Source organism: Lacerta agilis, chromosome Z (genome assembly GCF_009819535.1).
Source record: "Lacerta agilis isolate rLacAgi1 chromosome Z, rLacAgi1.pri, whole genome shotgun sequence".
NCBI classification, from domain to species: Eukaryota; Metazoa; Chordata; class Lepidosauria; order Squamata; family Lacertidae; genus Lacerta; species Lacerta agilis.
In genome coordinates this window covers 32371915-32391244 of record NC_046331.1, presented here as the reverse complement: position 1 = coordinate 32391244, position 19330 = coordinate 32371915, and the positions used below count along the sequence as shown (strand labels likewise).

Here is a 19330-nt window from a genome sequence, read left to right as displayed (position 1 = left end):
CACTACCAGCACCACCCAAAGATAGCCAACAGCTTTAATATTTAATGCTAGTGAGACACCAATGCCTTCCACTTGGTGATAACCTTCTTGAGGAAGTGATGCACAGTTTTAGCACCACTACAAAGAAGGCCATGCCCTTTGCATAGTTGCATGTTTGATTTCTCTACAAACATAAAAGGCAATGCTCTTTAGAAGATACTAAAACAAAGGGATGTTTGTAAAAGTTTTATAGCCAGTACTTTTAATTTCCTCTATGTTCACTCACAGACACATTGTCATTTATTAGTCCATAGTCTTTTTCACTATAATGAGCTATTGTGTCTCTTCATGATGTTTATTATGCATTGCTTCAAGTAGCAATCTTGAACCTAGATGGCTCTAGAGAGCCATCTAGTGACTGAGGGTTGTATAAACACCACCCAAAATAAAATACCGGTACATTAAATAATATAAATAGTTAGCACACACTCTTGACAGACTGCTGAAATATGTTGGTAATTGTGGATATGATAGTAGCTGCTCCTTTATGCTTTCCATGTGGCTATTCAAAGTATTTTGCTTTTTATCAACGGAGCTTGGGAATTGCTGCAATAAAAAAAAAAGCTTGCTATAGTTTTTGTTTGATAAATGGGATTGTTGCATGCTCAAAGCATTAATGGAATATTATTGAATGCTTGGTGTCCAATACATTTCAGTTTCAGCTGAAATACAATACTTAGTTTAGTAAAAGTGACATACAGTGGTACCTCGGATTACAAACACTTCGGGTTACAGACTCAGCTAACCCGAATGTAGTACCCTGGGTTAAGAACTTTACCTCAGGATGAGAACAGAAATACCGCACCAGTGGCACGGCGGCAGCAGGACGCCCCATTAGCTAAAGTGGTACCTCAGGCTAAGAACGCTTTCAGGTTAAGAGCGGACCTCCAGAATGAATTAAGTTCGTAACCAGAGGTACCACTGTACATGCAAAGTTCATTTGCTTCCTGCTTTCTCAATCTTAAGAATTTCATGATTATGATCTAGACTAGAGGATATGTAGTTCAAGGCCAGAGATAGATGAATGGAACTAGGGGTTTTGTGCTCCCTTTAACTCCTTTGAATTAACACTGCCTTCTTAAGCTTAATTGATTATTATGAACATGACTGCCTTTCGTGTGTGCGCTTGTGTGCGTTTCTGTTGTGTGAATGTGTATGACCCATTGGGAGGGGAAAATGCTTGGAAGATTAAAGATTCCAGATAAACAAACTATTAATCCATGTGGTGCATGTGTTGCTGCTGTTGCTGTTGAGGCAGTTATAATAGTTTTATTACTTAATAATATTATGTCACATAATACTGTAATACTTATAACACAGGGATTTTCTGTTTCATAAGATCTTACTAGTTTTGGATTCTTTTCAGCAGACTTCCCTTAATATCACAAACTAGACTGGTGGGACAGATGTTGGAGGTTAATCTCTTGTTTATATAGACATTCAGCATTATCATCAAACTCATGTATGTGCCTGTAACAGGCACTTGGTTAGTATGACTAACTTTTGCCTATTGTGATTCTGTAAAAAAGGAAATGTAAACTATTTTGCATTTTATTTTTATACAGTTGGGTTAACAATTTTGGACATGAAGGGCTTGGGCTTCTGTTGGATGTTCTTGAGAAGCTTCTGGACAAGAGACAGTAAGTACTGACATGATCAGGGAAAGGGATAGTTTAAAAAAGGGAGCAGTTAATACAGTTTCTTACTGTTGGTATTTCTGCCCCCCCTTTAAAGGCAAGAAAGTATTGACAAGAAGAATCAGCATAAGCTTATACAGTGCCTCAAAGCATTTATGAATAATAAGGTAAGAATTTCAGTTTCTTCTGGTTTTTCCTTCAAGTGAGTGCAGTTTATGTGGTCATGAGTGACTCTCTCTCTCTCTCTCTCTCTCTCTCTCTCTCTCTCTCTCTCTCTCCCCTATGGGTGACAATGCTTTGCCTGTTTTTCTGTAATTACTTTTAACAGATTAAAGTATTGTGTCGTTGAGTTGAGATTGGAGGCTATGCACCACATGGATGGGCATCATTAAAGGCTCATACCTTTGCCCCTCTTTCCCTTCAGCCTCTCAGATCAAGCTGAGTGTGAACATGCATCTGCATGGTGTTCTTCATTGCTAATCTTAACTGGTAGCATGTGGAATAACTTAAACTCAGAACCCTTGGATACTGTAGAGTTATGTGGAATGAGAGGGAGCAGTGGCAAGAAAAAAGTGCCCCCGCATAGGTTTATTATTATTATTATTATTAAGGAAACACTGAAACACACACAAACACTTGAGGTTTGCATCTTGGTATGTCCACATGGTGGACAAGCTGAAAAAATACTTAGCAATCTTATAAAGATGTTATACTAACAGCACGATCCTAACCATGTGTACGCAATTGTAAGTCCTTTTGAAGTCAGTGGAGCTTACTGACTGGTAACTTAAGAAAGGGTAAAGAACCAAAAACTTTGACTTGCTATTACATTATAGACTACTTTTCTGGAATATTCTTACAATTTTGTTTTTAATTTTATGATAATAAAATAAGACAATGCAAGGTATATAACACTCGTTTCTAATATAGGTCCACTGCATCCCCCCCCATCCCATCCTAGTAAATTGAAGGTGGAATTACCAGTTTCCCCCCAGATTGAGTCCTGTGGCCTTAAAGCAGGGGTCGGCAACCTAAGGCGGCCCATGGGGGTTGTTTAACTGGCCCCTGAGCTGCCCCTGAGCTGCCTGCTTGGCGAGTACCCACGTGCTGTGCTTAACCGGTGCAGTGTGGCGTTGGGACTCGCTTCCGCGGCGCTGGAAATTGCGTCTGCACAGATGCAGATGCCGGAAATCACACGTGCACGTTCTCACACATGTGCGCAGTGTGGCCCACAGAGGGATCTCCAATGGAGTGAACTGGCCCAGGCAAGGTAAACCTTGCCGACCCCTGCCTTAAAGACTAAATATTTTTGTAGCATGATTGCAAACCTATGCAAACATATCTGGGAATAAGCTCCATTGAACTCAGAATAGCTTGCATTCTCATACACCAGATCAACCAGTCAAACACATTGAGCTTTAACAAAGGATATTTAGTCAGCTGAGATTCAACCTTTAGCTTTTTAATTAGAAATGCAAGCAATTTAGCAAGGAAGTGTTAACATTTAAACTGGTAGCCTCAAGTAGCAATCCCATCAAGGTAGCTGTTTTTAAACTGGATTCTCTCATTGCTTCCGTTGATTAGCATAGATAAAGTTAGACCCAGCAGAGATCAGATAGGATTCTTCCAAATCCTCACCTCTTGAATTGAAGCTAACCTGTCACAAACAGTAATAAAGCTTGAAAACCTCATTGACACATCATTTGAATGAATGAATGAATGAATTTATTTTACGGTCACAGACCAACTCACTAAATCAACAATACAAAAGTGATACATTAAAATTTGCACAGCAAATACCATACACGTATATACACGTATACAGCAGCATCTAAAATATATAGATTAGAATCGGGGCATTTAAAATATTGCCTAGAAATTGCCATTTAGGGTTCTGTTCATAGCGATAACACCGCTTGTTCTCTGAGCCTCATGGCTGCTACACAGTATTTCGCTACTTTCAGGGTAATCTCAGGGTCCCTGTCCTCCACAAGGCATTTAAGGCATAGGAATTCATTTAAAGGATTTTGCATGACTGGGGAAATAAAAACACGGCGTATGTCATTGTAAAAGACACATCATTTACTGGCCAGAGGAGAGAGGGTCTGTCCCCAAAGTGGGTTTAGAAGGCTATCATACCCTGTTGTTGTTGTTGTTTTTTGTTATAATAATTTATTTCAAGTTGTGGAAACTGTAATTTGATTAGGATGTGTGTATAGAGGGGAATTATTTTGGATATAACTATTCCAATTTTTATTTTTTCATAGTATGGATTGCAAAGAATCCTAGGAGATGAAAGAAGCCTTCTTTTACTTGCCAGAGCAATTGATCCAAAGCAACCAAATATGATGACTGAAACAGTAAAAATACTTTCTGCCATTTGTATTGTTGGAGAAGAAAATGTGTAAGTAACATCAGACACTTAGATATTGGTCAATTTAAATTCAGTGTTTTATATCCAAGATCTTCCGTATGTCCACCCAACCTATTTTCCCTTTCTATTTTACGGCCCAAGAGACTTGACGATCCCTACTTTGACAGCAGCAGCATCCCACTTTGACTAGAGAATAAGGTTATTAATGCGCAATAGTATTGATAGCTATTTGTGCCTTCATGAACAGAAACAGCATGCTGGGGAATAATTGCTGGAGAGGACTGTTATTCTCATGACTTGCTTCTGGGCTTTCTGGAGGCACCTGGTTGGCACTGTGGGAAACAGGATACTTCATTTGATAAGCCTTTGGTTTGATCTAGCAGGGCTCTTCTCATGTTTTGTTTTCACACTTTCCTGTGAATTTTGGCTTGAGGCGCAACCTGTATTGCTGAGAGTCTCATAATACATGCTTTTTTTAGTGCAAAGAAGGAAAGACTGGGTGGAACTGAGTAGAATTGTCACAGGAGAAGTAGAGGGGTGGTGACTTTCTTGCACCATGGGCCAGTGGGGTGTAGTGTTTAGTGTGTTGGACATGGATCTTGGAAGCCAGGGTTCAAATCCCCACTTAGCCAAGAAGCTCACTGGGTGAACTTGGGACAATCAATGCCTCTCAGCCTAAACTACCACACTGGGTAATTGCTGGATTAAATAATACAGAGAAGAATCATGGATGCCATCTTGAACTCATTGCAGAAAAAAGGTTGGATAGGAATACAATGAATAAAAATAAAGAATTAAGAATTAAGATCAGCATCCCATAATAGAAGTATGTTGCAAGAAGTGTGTGTGTTTCTGTGTGTTTTCAGACATAAAAAACCAACCATCAATCCTTATGCTGGAGAGATTTCTAAAACTGACCTGCCTGCCTCTAAACACATAATACTGTATATCAATATTGAGAAGGGTAATATTATAGCCTTCAATCCTAAAATACTGGTAGTTTCCTTCTGTGAACTTCCTTAACTTATCTATCCCTTTCTTCCACCTGAGCCCCCTGAGAAGCCTTTCTGGAGAACCTCCACCTGAGTTTGAGCAACTGTCCCTTTCCCCAGCACCCACCCTGCACATTGTTCAGCAAGGCACTACAGCCCTCCAGAGAGACTTTTAATGGGATGCATTTGACTGCTGTGGGAGAAAGGAATGTGAAACTTTCCTGTCTGTGATCTTACTTCACTTACCTCCAGATTCAAACCATAATGTCTTAATGTTATTTGGAAATGGGAAGAAAGACCCAGGATTTCTTTCCTGTCCTTCTAAACCCTTTATTGGTTTAAGTTTTGTGTTTGTATACACATACTTTGAAAAAATACAAAATCCTTTTCAGAAAAAGAAGTATATTTATGAGTAGCCTATTAGATTCTAAGAATTAAAGTACATGAATACCTTATATTTATTCTTAAAATAACAAATTTCTGTTTCAGTCTGGACAAAATTTTGGGAGCCATAACAATTGCTGCTGAGAGAAATAATGGAGAGCGGTTCTCAAACATTGTGGAGGGGCTTGAGAATCATGAAGCTTTGCAGTTACAGGTGGGATTCCTTGGTTTACAACCATAACTATTGCCTTAGCTTAGACTATTTTGTATAATACTAAATGATTTATATTTAAAAAATTGTGTAACAAGTGGCTGCTGAAGATTATAGTTATGACATAGCTTTTTTTGGGGGGAGGGCCAAAGGCTTGGAGCCCAAATATTTGCTTCAAGATTCTTTAATTCACAGTTTTATATATTTTTTAGACATTTGAAATTAGACAACTCCTTTCCTTTAATGCAGTGTTAATAAATTTTTTTTAGAAAGTGTTTGAAATTAAGTGCCAAATAGTTTTAACATCTCTGTTTATGAAAAACATGGCCCTTTATTCTACATTAAAATAGTCTCATTGGCTGTAGCATGGTAAAATAAATACTTGCATGGTCTCCACACACAACAATATTCCTTCCTTTTCCCTGACTCTTGTTTAGTTCTGCCCTAGTTCAAGTGTCTTCTGCTTCTGGGCAGGTTATCTCCCATTCACAAAAGTGTGCAATTGTTGCTTGGGGAAAGAGCTGTAGTTGAGCAGTAAAGCATCTGTTCTGCATGCAGAAAGTTCCTAGTTCAGTCCTTGGCTTTTCCGGGTAGGACTGAACATGTTCCCTGTCTGAAACTCTGGAGAGCTGTTGCCAGTCAGTGTAGACAGTATTGAGCTAGATGGTCTGACTCAGGGTAAGGCGGCTTCCTATGTACTTGCTGCCTTTGAGCCATACACATGGGGCTACATGTTTCTGTTACATGGACAGTGTTTCCATGTTGTGAATTGTCAGTGAATCCTTCTGCATTCGGGAGATGAATTGTGTGCACAAATGTGTGTGTGGAGGCCACACATTCACAAAGTCCCTTAAGTTGTGGTCTACATACCAGTAACTGATCTACATAACAGAAAGGTTTTTCTATTTGTATGTCAGTGGTGTAGGTTATTGTATTTTTAGGTGTGTGTGTGTGTGTGTGTGTGTGTGTGTTGTGAATGGCACGGGTTACGAACGCGCCAAACCTGGAAGTAACGGAACAGATTACTTCCAGGTTTGGCGGGTCTTGCATGCGCAGACGCATCAAATGACGTAATGCGCATGCGCAGATGCGCCAAATCACAACCTGCACGTGTGCAGAAGCGGCGCTGCGGGTTGCGGACTGCTCTGGATGTGAACGGGGCTCCGGAACGGATCCCGTTTGCATCTAGAGGTACCACTGTATATTAGCTCTGCATCACAAGAAAGGTAAAATCAAGTCCTGGAATACCAACAATGTGAATGAGATAACAATTGAGTTCATGACTTCTGCCCTGTAAGGTTAAGGCCATAAGACAATAATTATTTTTGTAATCTTGACATGACAATATGAAAACTTTGAGTGGTTGAAAGAACCAAAAGGAAAGATTATGTCCCATAAAAGATCAAGGTTATGCTGCAATAGCATCCCCTTTTCTTTGATGAATGCAAGCTATGTTATGAAGAGTGCAATTGCCAAGTTTCTTTTCTGTAACAATGAGCAATGTAAAGCAAAGTTCTTTTTATTACTTGGTGCTAGGTGATATAAAATGCCCAGACAAATAAAAGTGATGTATAAAAATGTCATGATTCCAGTGCCAGCCTAGATGTCTGCTTAGTCTGATGTTTGTTAAAACGGACTAAAATAAGTATGTCCTTATCTGTATTCCCCTGCCCTAAAAAATCTTTAATTTAGTATTTTTGGACATGTCTAGATTTGCATTACATCAATTTTTACTCCTACCAAAGAGTAGTTGAGAATGTTTCCTGCACTTTTATTTAAAACTTTAGGTTGCTTGCAGACAAGAGTATCACAATTAGATCACTGTAACTCCTTGCAAGGGCAGAATGCTTATTCAAACTGCTGCTAACTATCCTTATTGGTGGAACAGCAAAATTTCCTTGGAAAGTTTCTGTACCTTATAGTCTAACAACAACAACAACAACAACAACAACAACACTATTTATACCCTGCCCATCTGGCTGGGTTTCCCCAGCCGCTCTGGGTGGCTTACAGCATATATAAAACATAGTAAAATATCAAACATTCAAAACTTACCAATACAAGGCTGCCTTCAGGTGTATTCTAAAAGTTATGTAGTTTTTTATTAGCTTGACATCTGAAGGGAGGGTGTTCCACAGAGCGGGCGCCACTGCCGAGAAGGCCCTCTGCCTGGTTCCCTGTAACTTTGCTTCTCTCAGTGAGAGAACCACCAGAAGACCCTTGGAGGGAGTACCTCAGTGTCTGGACTGAACGATGGGGGTGGAAACACTCCTTCAGGTATACTGGGCTGAGGTCATGTAGGACTTTTGTAAAGGTCAGCACCAACACTTGGAATTGTGCTTGGAGCCAGTGAAGATCCTTTAGGACCGGTGTTACATGGTCCCGCTACTCCCAGTCACCAGCCTTGCTGCCACATTCTGGATTAGTTGTAGTTTCCAAGTCACTTTCAAAGGTAGCCCCATGTAGAACGCATTGCAGTAGTCCAAGTAGTCTAGATTCTCTTTTCCTTTTTGAAGGGGAACACTTAAAAGTTATTGTCATTTTGCCCTTTAGACCTTCTCTTATGGTGCCCAGTGCCCTGCTTCTAAGGCAAGGGGTAAGAGCTAGATAAAAGAAAAGGGGAAACTCCCTGTGATCAAGAATATATAACTTTATATCACATATTAAGATCAACCAATATATTGATAGCATTACATGTACTGCCATTCTGATACATTCAGTTATACTGGTGTCACAGTGAATCCTCTTTAAAGGCTTTTGCAAGTTTTATGATCTCCCTCATCCAAACTCCTTGACTGAAGGTACAACTGCAGGACTCATTAACTCGTTTCTGACTGAAATGTTCACTTTACCAGTATTAATACAAGCAATTAAGCCAGAATTTCTTCTGGCAAAAACAATCACAGCAGATGGCACCTTTTCTCTCTATTAATTTTCGATTGGACATGTACTTTGGCTTGTTCAGTCATGTCATAGTCGTAACATAACAAGGATCATTCAGGCAAGTACAATGACAGCATTGTATGCATGTATGGTATTGGAAGATTTCCCCAGCTTGCAGCAGTCTGTATAGAAAAGTTACACTCTTCCGGAATGTCTGGGCACAGATTTCATGTATAACTTGCAGTGCTGCTAAAAACTAAATGGTGAAAAATGAGGCTCAGTCTTCGCTCCCTCTTAGAAAATACTGGCCAGTAGATTTCCCCAAATAATAATTGCTTTTAATTTTTTAGCTAAACTTGGTACCATATTTTCCGATGTATAAGACGACTGGGTGTATAAGACGACCCCCAACTTTTCCAGTTAAAATATAGAGTTTGAGATATACTCAACCACAGATTCTCCACCTGGCGTATAAGACGACCCCCGACTTTTGAGAAGATTTTCCTGGATTAAAAAGTAGTTTTATATACAGTACCCTCTAATACATGGTTGTCCCAAACGTGGTCTGAGATTGCCTGTGGCCCTTGAGGACTTTTTGGGCAGCCCTTGGCAACATTTGACAACCATTTGCCCTGCAGCCCTCACACTGCCATCCTGAAGCAAGTGCTGGGTTTTGGGAAAGAAGTGTGAGGCTCTGACAGGGTCCTCTAGTCCTCCTGCCTCCTCAAAATCTAGTTTGCACTAACTGGGAGGACTCTATGACCCTGCCAGAGCCTCACACTCCTTCCCAAAGCCTAGCACCTCACTTAGTTGGTAAGGCAGTGTGAGGGCTGCAAGGGTATGTGTGTGTTAAATTTTGGCCTTGCTCTGCCTTCCCCTGTGCATGACAAGGCAGTGTTCTGTGTCAAAGTACTCTTGTGGCCCACTTGGTATGAAAAGGGCCGCACTGTCCTAATAATATCTCTTAATAATTAGTTACACCATCTACAATGTGATATCTAACTCAAACACCAGCATTTAATTATAATGCACAGCTTTTGACACATACTTCATGGAGGTCAGTCTAAGTGGGATGTATTATTGGCAATATAGTTTTATTGTAAAGTATATTACTGTGTTGCTCCATAAAATAAGTTTTTAGTTAGAATGTACATTTCCTTATTTAAGAAAGGTTCCCCCCCTACTATGTTTATTGCTTGTGTGCATTGAGAAAGCGAATCTAATAAGCTGCTTTTACCATAATTTTTAATTACAGACAGCCTGCATGCAGTTCATAAATGCCCTTGTCACTTCCCCTGAAGATCTTGATTTTAGGATACACTTGAGAAATGAATTCCTGCGCTGTGGACTAAAGAAAATATTGCCAGTAAGTTATTTGCAGAGGTACTACTAATGCACTGAATACCATGACTGCTTGCCTTATGATGATAAATTTTGCACAAGTTTTTCATGCTGCAACCAAGTATGACTTTAATGGTTATTTATAATTTGTAATCATAGTGAAATGGGAGCAAAATGCGACAGCATGGTTATCCTGTTCATCTAGGAATTTAGCTGTTTTTAGTATATACTGTATATTGGATAAATAAAACAGACATGGGGATTTAGGTTTTAAATCCACCTTTGCATGATAGACTTTGCTATCTGGAACTGCAGTATTTAAGGATCAACTCCCCTTCTTCAAATGACTTACAAGAGGAGCATGATAATGATAACAAAGCATTTTGCAATTATTAACTTATTATTTATCATAATTTTGCAATTATGATAGATAACAATAAACTTCCATCTTGTGTTTGCTGTTAATTGCAAGAAAAAGGTGCCGTCTGTAACTAAACAATATAAGTATATTGAGTATATCATTAGAATAATAGAACAATAGAATTGAAGAGTTGGATGGGACCCAAGGTAATCTAGCCCAACCCCCTGCAACCCCTGACAATGCTGGAATTTCAACTAAAACATACGTGACAGATAGTCATCCAACCTCTGCTAAAAACCTCCAAGGAAGGAGAGTCCTCCCCCCGCCAAGGGATACTGTTCCACTCTCAAACAGCACTAACTGTCAGAAAGTTCCTCATCTTGCCCAGTAACTCGAAGTGTGGATAGGTGGACCCAGGGCTTTATTCCAGTGGGAACTCATAGGAACTCAGTTCCGGCACCTCTCAGGTGGGCTCCAGCCCCTCTCAAGTGGGCTCCATTGCCATTCTAAGAGAACAAGGGAGGTGTTCATGGTGAGTTCCAGAACCTCTTTTTCTAGAAAAAAAGCACTGGGTGGACCTCAAGTTGCTGTACCTTCTCTTCCAGCAAGGCAATCACCTTGCACTTGCTGCAGGTGTAGTTTTCCCTGTTCTCAGGCTGAAGACAATCATGGCACAGGTTACTGCAGCAGTCCCCTCAATGCCCATGTCTCTTGGTTCTACACACAGCATGAGACAGCATTGTGGGCTTCTCCCCCTCTAAACACTCTCACAAATGTCCCTGTTTATAACACCTGCTCATGAAAGTTTCACCTGTTGGATTTCTTTCTGCAGTGCTCACATTAAAAGTGCAGCAGCCCTGCCTTCCTGCAGATGGGGCTATTGCCACCGTTTCTATAGTCTATGTTTGAACCTGCTGCTGTGCTAAGATGGTGGCATCCATAAAGTCCAATGCTTGAAGAGAGGGTGTGTAGGGAAATCACAGAGATGAGTTTTGCCAAATGCTGAGAGGCACAACCAGCTGGGGAGTTCTGGGCAATTTTTGTACCCTACCTCTCCACTTTTTCTTGTTTGCTTTCTTACTTGACTTAGTACTGCCTGGACACTGGGAGACAGCCGAGTGGGAAACCGGGAAGAGGAAGCTTCCTCCTCCTCATATTTTTTCCTGCCAGCTCATCTTTGGTCCCTTGTTTCATCCTTCATGGATTAAGCACAGATTAAAAACTCAACTCTGGAGACCCAGGGATTGCATGGGAAGACAACCTGAGGATCCAGACTGGGGTGGGTTGGTGTTGTTGAAGACAGGGCTTTGCTTGCCATGGCTGGCTTCTCTTCCTTCTGTTTGGCTTCCACTGGGAAAGGTCACCACAGCATAAGGAGATGGGAAGAGGCTGGCAAGTCTCTCTCCTGAGCCTTGAGGCCACCCTCCTACCAGTTAGCATTTTAAAATTTTTACAGTATATTTAAAATACATACTATTTTTCTAAAAAATACTCTTAGAAATTTTTAAGAGGAAGAAGGAAAGACAGACATCATAAATGACAGCTACTAGGTCCCCTAAAAGAATCTCGTAAATAAAGAATGAATTGTTTGCACACTGATTTACTAATGCAAAGGCACTACTGCCAGTAAGTTAAAGATATATGGTGGCTGGTGGTGACCCAACTCTCTATTTTGATTTTGATGCTTCACAGAGGGCTGCATGGACAAAGTGATGAAGGTGAAATCTCATTGCATGAGCACTGAATATAACCCAGAATTAAGTTGGTAGAATGCCATCATAGTTGCCAAGAACAATATTTGATTGTGATTCTGAATTCTAAACAAGCTGTGAAGGAGAAAAGTTTCTTGAAGCCCATATAGAAGGGAAATCACAAAATGATAGAAGAAGGCATGGTTTGTTGTGGTAATGCAAGTCTAAAGCTAATCTGGGTATAGTTTGTTAGTGGCAGAGCTTATGTTCCCCAAATCATATCCTATACTTGATAGCCATGTTGGATCTATTTGTGTGAACTGAAGTTATAAGTATACTTTGAATCCTGTGCAAGCTCTGAAAATCTCCTAGAAGTTTGTAATAAATATTCCATTCTCCAATATCCATTTCATCTTCCTGATGCCATGATAGTAGAAGAACTTCTTTTCTCGTTAGTCAATTTAAGTGTATATAGAATAGAAAACTATGCTTTTGTAATTTTCTATTATAAACAGCTCCTATAAATAAGTAATAAGAGTTATGACTCTTAGACCAGGACTTAAAAGATCTCAAACAGTAGCCCTCTGCACCTATGGCACACAGAAAACAGCTTTTGGAATCCTGGGTAGCTTCCAATGCAGTTTGTGATATGTTAGTCTAGGGAAATGGGAGCAAAAATTGGACTGGCTGAACACAAGTGTTTGGTTCTACTAAAGTAACTGTGAATATCAACCTCAGTTGAAAAAACACGTAACATATTCTCTGTTTAGCTTGCTGTTGTGCTAAATTTATTCCATTAGTATAAAATCAAGATATACTTTCAGTTATGTTCTTTTTTTCTAAAAGCCCAGTATACAGCTGAACAACACTTATATCTAATTATTGGTTCTACATTTTCCAAGGAAAGCTGAATTTATTTAGCTACAAAAACAAATGGGTTGCTGAAAGTGCACTTCCATAATAGTATTAGATGGGTTGTTCAGGGACACCCCTATACTGTATAAATAGCAGAAGTGACAATAACTTTCTTGGGTAAGTGCTCCTTGCAGCATCAGCCTTTTGCATTTTAACACGTGGCTATAATTTTTCCCAACACTCTCTTACAACATCGAACACTTGGTATTTCATCAAGCAAATGCTACAACTATAATATGGATCAGTGGGGAGATCTGAAACTTTATCACCTATTTTCTTAAAAAACCTTAGCATTTTAAAATATTATGACCTCAATCCTCTGTTGAATTATTTCACTGCCAAAGAAGAATTAGATTAATTCTATTTAATGAGTTTGACTTTCCCTAAGGATTGTTTATATAGACCATAGGTTTAACTCAAGAGAAACAAAATAGTTTTGTGAGGTGATCACACCTTATTTTCTATAAATTGTGCTTGCTTAGAGAATTTTTGAAAGAAGACTGTTATGTAAGCCGTTACAAAAATTATGTTTACTATATTCTTTCAAAATGTGTGGGTTCTAAACTGCAAGTGTTACCTCTGGGTGTGACATTACTCTATATTTTCCCCAATTCCATGTTTTAATATAAAAGGACTCTAAACAAAATATGCAGAGTGTTCCTGTCCAGGGTTCTAGCCAATCAGCCACGCCTTCTTCCTGGATACTCCATTCTATCTTTCTTTCTACCAACCCTGGCTTTCCGTTTCCCTCACCCTGAACAATTAGCATTCTGTGTTCTATAAGCATGCTTAGTTCTCACTAGGCTGTTTGGGTCTCTCTCCCCCAATCACCCCCCCCCCCAAGATGTCACCACCACCACCACCACTATCATTAATTCATTTTATATACTGCCCTTTAACAAAAGATCCCAGGGTGATGTGCAACATTAACACATTTTACAGAACACAACAATAAAACATAATAAGAAGCAAAATAATAGATAGCATAATAATTAAATAAGCGTAGTAACACCCACCCACCCTCACATCAATTAATGTCCAAAAGCTTGGACTGTTTTTGCCTGGTGCCTAAAGACATGTAATGATGGTGCTAGATTAGGCACCCCCAACCTTCGGCCCTCCAGATGTTTTGGACTACAATTCACATCATCCCTGACCACTGTTCCTGTTAGCTAGGGATCATGGGAGTTGTAGGCCAAAACGTCTGGAGGGCCGCAGGTTGGGGATGCCTGTGCTAGATGAGTCCCTTTGGGGAGAGCATTCCACAAACACGGAGCCACCACAGAAAAGGTCCATTCATGTGTTGCCATTCTCCTACCTCTCAGGGAAGGGGTTGCATAAAGAATGGCCTGGAGTTCTTTATGTACTTCTACAAGCATTATGGTTCTCCCAAGCGATTTTGGCTACATAATCGTGAGACATTCCCCCAGAAGTTTGGAATCAGAATATAAGATGTGACTGAGCTAGCACGTTTTCCTTTAGTCTTTACATTCTTCTCTACTTTTGCTTATTGTTTATATAAATTATGTTGATGGGCTGTGCACTTAACTGTAATCATATCATACTGTTGTGTGACATGCATATGCTCCATTGAAATGCTCTATAAAATCTGTCTTTTCCTTTGCTTGTCTGGTTGTAGTCTCAATTTACAATGCTACTTGTCCCATTCAAAAGAGGGAGTCAGTGTAGGTGGTGTTCAACTAAGTCCTACTCAGAGTAGATCCACTAAAATTAATGAACCTAATTTAGTCATGCCCATTAAGTTCAGTGGGTCTACTCTGAGTAGGCCTAGCATTAAATACCACTTCATGCTTGCTCATATATTGTTTTAAAATTAAAATAAAAGGTAAAGGTAAAGGACCCCTGACAGTTAAGTCCAGTCGCGAACGACTCTAGGGTTGCGGCGCTCATCTCACTTTACTGGCCTAGGGAGCCGATGTCCGCAGACAGTTTTTCCAGGTCATGTGGCCAGCATGACTAAGCTGCTTCTGGTGAAACCAGAGCAGCACACGGAAACACTGTTTACCTTCCCGCTGGAGCGGTACCTATTTATCTACTTGCACTTTGATGTGCTTTCCAACTGCTAGGTTGGCAGGAGCAGGCACTGAACAACGGGAGCTCACCCCGTCGCGGGGATTCGGACCGCTGGCTTTCTGATTGGCAATCCCTAGGCTCAGTGGTTTAGACCACAGCGCCACCTGTGTCCCCCCTTTTTTTACCACACCTGCATCCCTTTAAAAAAATTAGTAAAGGTATAACAAATTGGAACTGGGAACAAAATGGTGTGTTTCAATTGAAGTTATTATTTTTCCTGACTAATACATAAATGTAAGAGAGGTAGTTAGGAAAATAACCATATTTTATTATTGAAAATTTAAAATAGTTGTTTACTCTGGTGGAAAAAACGTTTATTAAAATACATCAAACTATAGGCTTGCTTTTGTTTCGTATTTGCCAACAAAACTTGAAAAGTTAATAGCACAAAAAACGTTACAGCCAGGTTCCGAAGGATCTTATAAGGCATATAAAGCAAAATTATTTTCTGTTGGTGTCTAGATTCATATTTTTATTAGGTTATTTGAAATTCAATCTGCAGTCATAATTATGTCCTAACCTGTGGCATAATTTGGACTTTAATTTGAATGTGCAGTTAAGGATCCACATTTTAATGAGGGGATATAGATGTGCAAAGTGAAGGTGATAGATTAGTGCAGATAATCAGTTGCTTACTCATTTAATAAAGCAGGGTGTTGGTAGGTCTGATCAATTAAGGAATGGTTCTTAGGAACAACTTTTGCACAGACAGGTTTATAGTAGAACATCCTGACTGGCAGATGTTCACCCTTAATTAATCCTTTTATTCTACAAATTCAAGTCCTCTTATTTGTATGTAGCCTTCATGTTAGTATAATTGGGTTTTTAGTGAAAATAACATTTGGGGCAAATTAAAAGAAGTTTATTAGTATTTTAAGTGTGTTTCCAAACTTAAGGCCTCTTAAGATTGAACTAAGTTTCTCTGCTTCATTGAAATAGTGGCCTGGGTCAAATATTAGCTGATATGGAGGGATAATTCTTCTAAGCGTTGGATAATGATTGTGACCTTTTCGTTGAGCTTAAATTCAGGATAACTCTCAACAAAGCTTTATTTGTCAGCAGGACTATTTCAAAGTTAAGTAGATTATGGATAGTTAGAAGTCTAGAAAGAAAAAGTTAGTATTTCTGATAATGTTTCTCAGCCCCTTCATAATACATTGCAGACCAAGATCCAGCAGGCTTTCTTGTGAGTAAAAGCGCCATACTGATTTCTTAAATAACATGATTATTATATACTTCTTTCTTTTTGTTTGCTATTGTTTGCATCAAAGTAATGCTTTCATTTTGCCTGCAAGAGGTTTTATTATTTATGCATAATGCATGGGAAAAGTTTGCCTTTCTTTGCATCTTCTTTGCATTTACACATCTCCATATTATTACTTAAAAACAAGATAAGTTTTTAGTTGCATGGTTCAATGACTTACAGGTCTCTGCCTACTTGATACTTCTGGTATGAACATGGGATAGTCATCATTCCTCAATACAGTGAGTTCTGTTCTATGTGGCTAACTGTGGGCTCCACATTGCTGACATTTTTGTTGTAGGCGCCACACCTGGTCATCTTACTTCTCCTATTATCGTCTTTGAATGTCCTCACTTGTGATTATCGAATGTCTTTTGAAATCTACGAGATAAAAGGGATCATAGTAAAAGAACTTCAAGGTGATATATTAATCCCAACAATCTCTAGTGTGGCATGCTGTAAAAGTTTGGATTTTTCTTTTTTTCTTTTAAAACAACAACTTTGATGCATGCTGTTTTTACTGTGTTACAAATTAATAATTACTCTAGTATTTAAACACAAGTGGCACCTAGGCAAAAAATGGTTTTATATAAATACAGGAGTACTATGCAGGATGCAGAAAGCAAAATAGTCATACTGTGAGGTTTAAAGTTCCTCAGATTTATGTTGTAATGATACATACATTGCAGTTTGCTAGAAGTATTTTAAATCAAACAAAAACTGGTAGAAATCACCTACCGGTACTAAACCAGATTCATATTATTAACAGCCAATAATTGTTCATAGTTAGCATTTAAAGGAAGGGTGGAATACAGCTCCACTGCATAGTCAAAGCTGCTTAGAACATAGTACTCTTCAGCCATTATGCTTTATACTCAGTATGATAGATATAATGTCTGTCCTTTCATATGTCTTCATAGTCTATGAAGGCAGAGTGATTGTTCTGATGTAAGGTAATGGGATATGATCATATACATACACTCCTTAGGTGGAAGAGTTTCACCTTGTAGGACCTACAACTGGGAATGAAATACATTTCCAACAGTGAGTGCCACCCAAGGACTGATACTCAGCATGGGTAGTCTTGAGAAATGAATTTGTCACAGCCAGACCATTCTCAAAATTCAGAAATTTAAATACCATCAACACCTTTTTACATAAGGTCTGACAGTCCATAATAATAAAAAGCTCATTGACAGAGCTCTGTATTCTGGACAGATATGCCCCATTGTAACCTCATTTGAATTAGAATTGTTCAAATTGAGACTTTGAGGTTAATGTGGACAAGCATTAATAGTGCAACATGACTACAAAATAAAGATGCCAGTCTACTGTGATTATGCAACTGAAGGTAACACTTTCACATAGTATTTTAGTTTATGACTGTTCATGGAGAATGCATGAGCAAAACCAGCTCCTTAATGAGCACACTACGTGGAGTAGGCATTCACGGTTGTAGTGGCAGAGTAGGAGCAGCAATTTAAGCAGAATTCTCAATAAGCCATACTTGGGACTGTTGTGCTTGAATATATCCATGTGCTTCATTCAAATGCAGTTCAGTGTTGCAAGCAATTTGTGTCATAGGTGCATGATTCCTTCAAGGTATTTTTCAGCTGCTGTACTGGATCAAGTTTTTATTTGATCTAGAAAGTTTTTGATGTTTGTATGCCTATAAAGTAATTAATAAGGTGAAAATTTCTGTTACACTGTTGCTTTGTCTATGGTGTATCATGTACATGTATCAGCAACCAATAGTCCTAAGTCTGTATGTATCCTACTGTGGCGAAACATATTTCTTTCTTAAACATATAGAGGATGAGAAGAACATATGGTGGTTGTAAACTCAACATATGACCTTCAACTGCGTGGTTATGCTTGGTTGTACTGTAGGTATAGAAGAGATGAAAAGTATGCCATTAAGATAAGTTTTATGATAAACTATTCAATTTATTTCATGGAATAATAGGATCTAAAAGAGAAGGAGAATGAAGAACTGGATATTCAGTTGAAAGTGTTTGATGAAAACAAAGAAGAAGACTTAATTGAGTTGGCCCACCGCCTCAGTGACATCAAAGTGGAAATGGAATATCCTTTTAAAGGACTGTACAATCTTTCTTAGAAATGGATGTTTGCAGAAAGTAGCTTTCTGCAGTAGTGCTAGGTATTATAATCTAATTACTTGGAGCATGCATGAGGAAGTGGAAAGTATGTGCTGGCATGTTATTTCAAACTGGGCATAGACCAGTTGGCATAAATAATAAGTCAATAAGACACACATACAACTTTTGGAATTTCCCCCTTGATTCACAGAAAGTGCACCTTATTTTAACAGATAGCTATTTTTCATTGAGTAGCTATAGACTAGGAGTAACTATTGAAGAGTATATGTTGAATGTCTGGAAATTAAGTATAAGGTGAATTAGATGCAAGAGAATTGGCCAACTAGTGGAAAACAATATGTGAAATTCAGTATCCCCAGTTTTTCTTCTTGACCCCATTGTCTCCTTAGGGTTCTCAGGTCACAATGCTGCAGTAACAGTTGTAGTCACAGCTAGTGGAATTACCTTGGATGATTAGGATAGCATTCCCCAACTGGGTGCCCACCAGATGTTTGGACTACAACTCCAGTCAGCTCTAGCCAGTATAGTTGTGTTAAGTGGAATTGATTGGAGTTGTAGTAAAATAATAATAATCTGAAGGGCATCCATTTGGGAAAGGCTGGATAATATTTATTTATTTATTTCCCACCTTTTTCCCTGACAGCAGCTTGCAACTAAAATAGAAACAGCTAAAACATATTTTAAAATAATTAAAAACAATTAAACATGCACATGATTGTATTGTAAGACATAATTTTAGACATCGGAGAGAAAGTAAGTTTAAAAGAAGCACATATATTCCCTTCTCTGATAACAACCAGCTTCTTTAGTTAACCACAAGTAGAAGAGGAGCTCAAAAAGCAAAGGTCACACTTAAGTTGGCTTTTGTTTGTTTGTTCTTGTGACCACTTTACCAAGGATTACACCTAATGCTTTTGTTATCTTTTTTCTCACAGATTTTATCCCCTTCAGCCTCTTCCTTCTTAGCTTCCTAATTTATGGTTCCCAGTCCTCCAACCCCTTCCTACTTGCCTGCCCATTTCCTTTCCAGTTTTGGAAGTTTGGC

The 19330-nt window shown here is 39.0% G+C and overlaps 1 protein-coding gene across 7 annotated transcripts in view; it reads left to right on the top strand.

Moving 5' to 3' along the window:
- The window catches only part of DIAPH2 (diaphanous related formin 2), a 322676-nt gene that overhangs the window by 48404 nt on the left and 254942 nt on the right, over window positions 1–19330 (top strand). For all 7 annotated transcript variants that reach the window (XM_033137161.1, XM_033137162.1, XM_033137160.1 and 4 more), the window contains 6 exons: window positions 1605–1679; window positions 1774–1843; window positions 3944–4080; window positions 5532–5640; window positions 9776–9886; window positions 18132–18250. In XM_033137161.1, the coding sequence (XP_032993052.1) occupies window positions 1605–1679; window positions 1774–1843; window positions 3944–4080; window positions 5532–5640; window positions 9776–9886; window positions 18132–18250 (621 nt within the window). The remainder of the gene's footprint in view (window positions 1–1604; window positions 1680–1773; window positions 1844–3943; window positions 4081–5531; window positions 5641–9775; window positions 9887–18131; window positions 18251–19330) is intronic.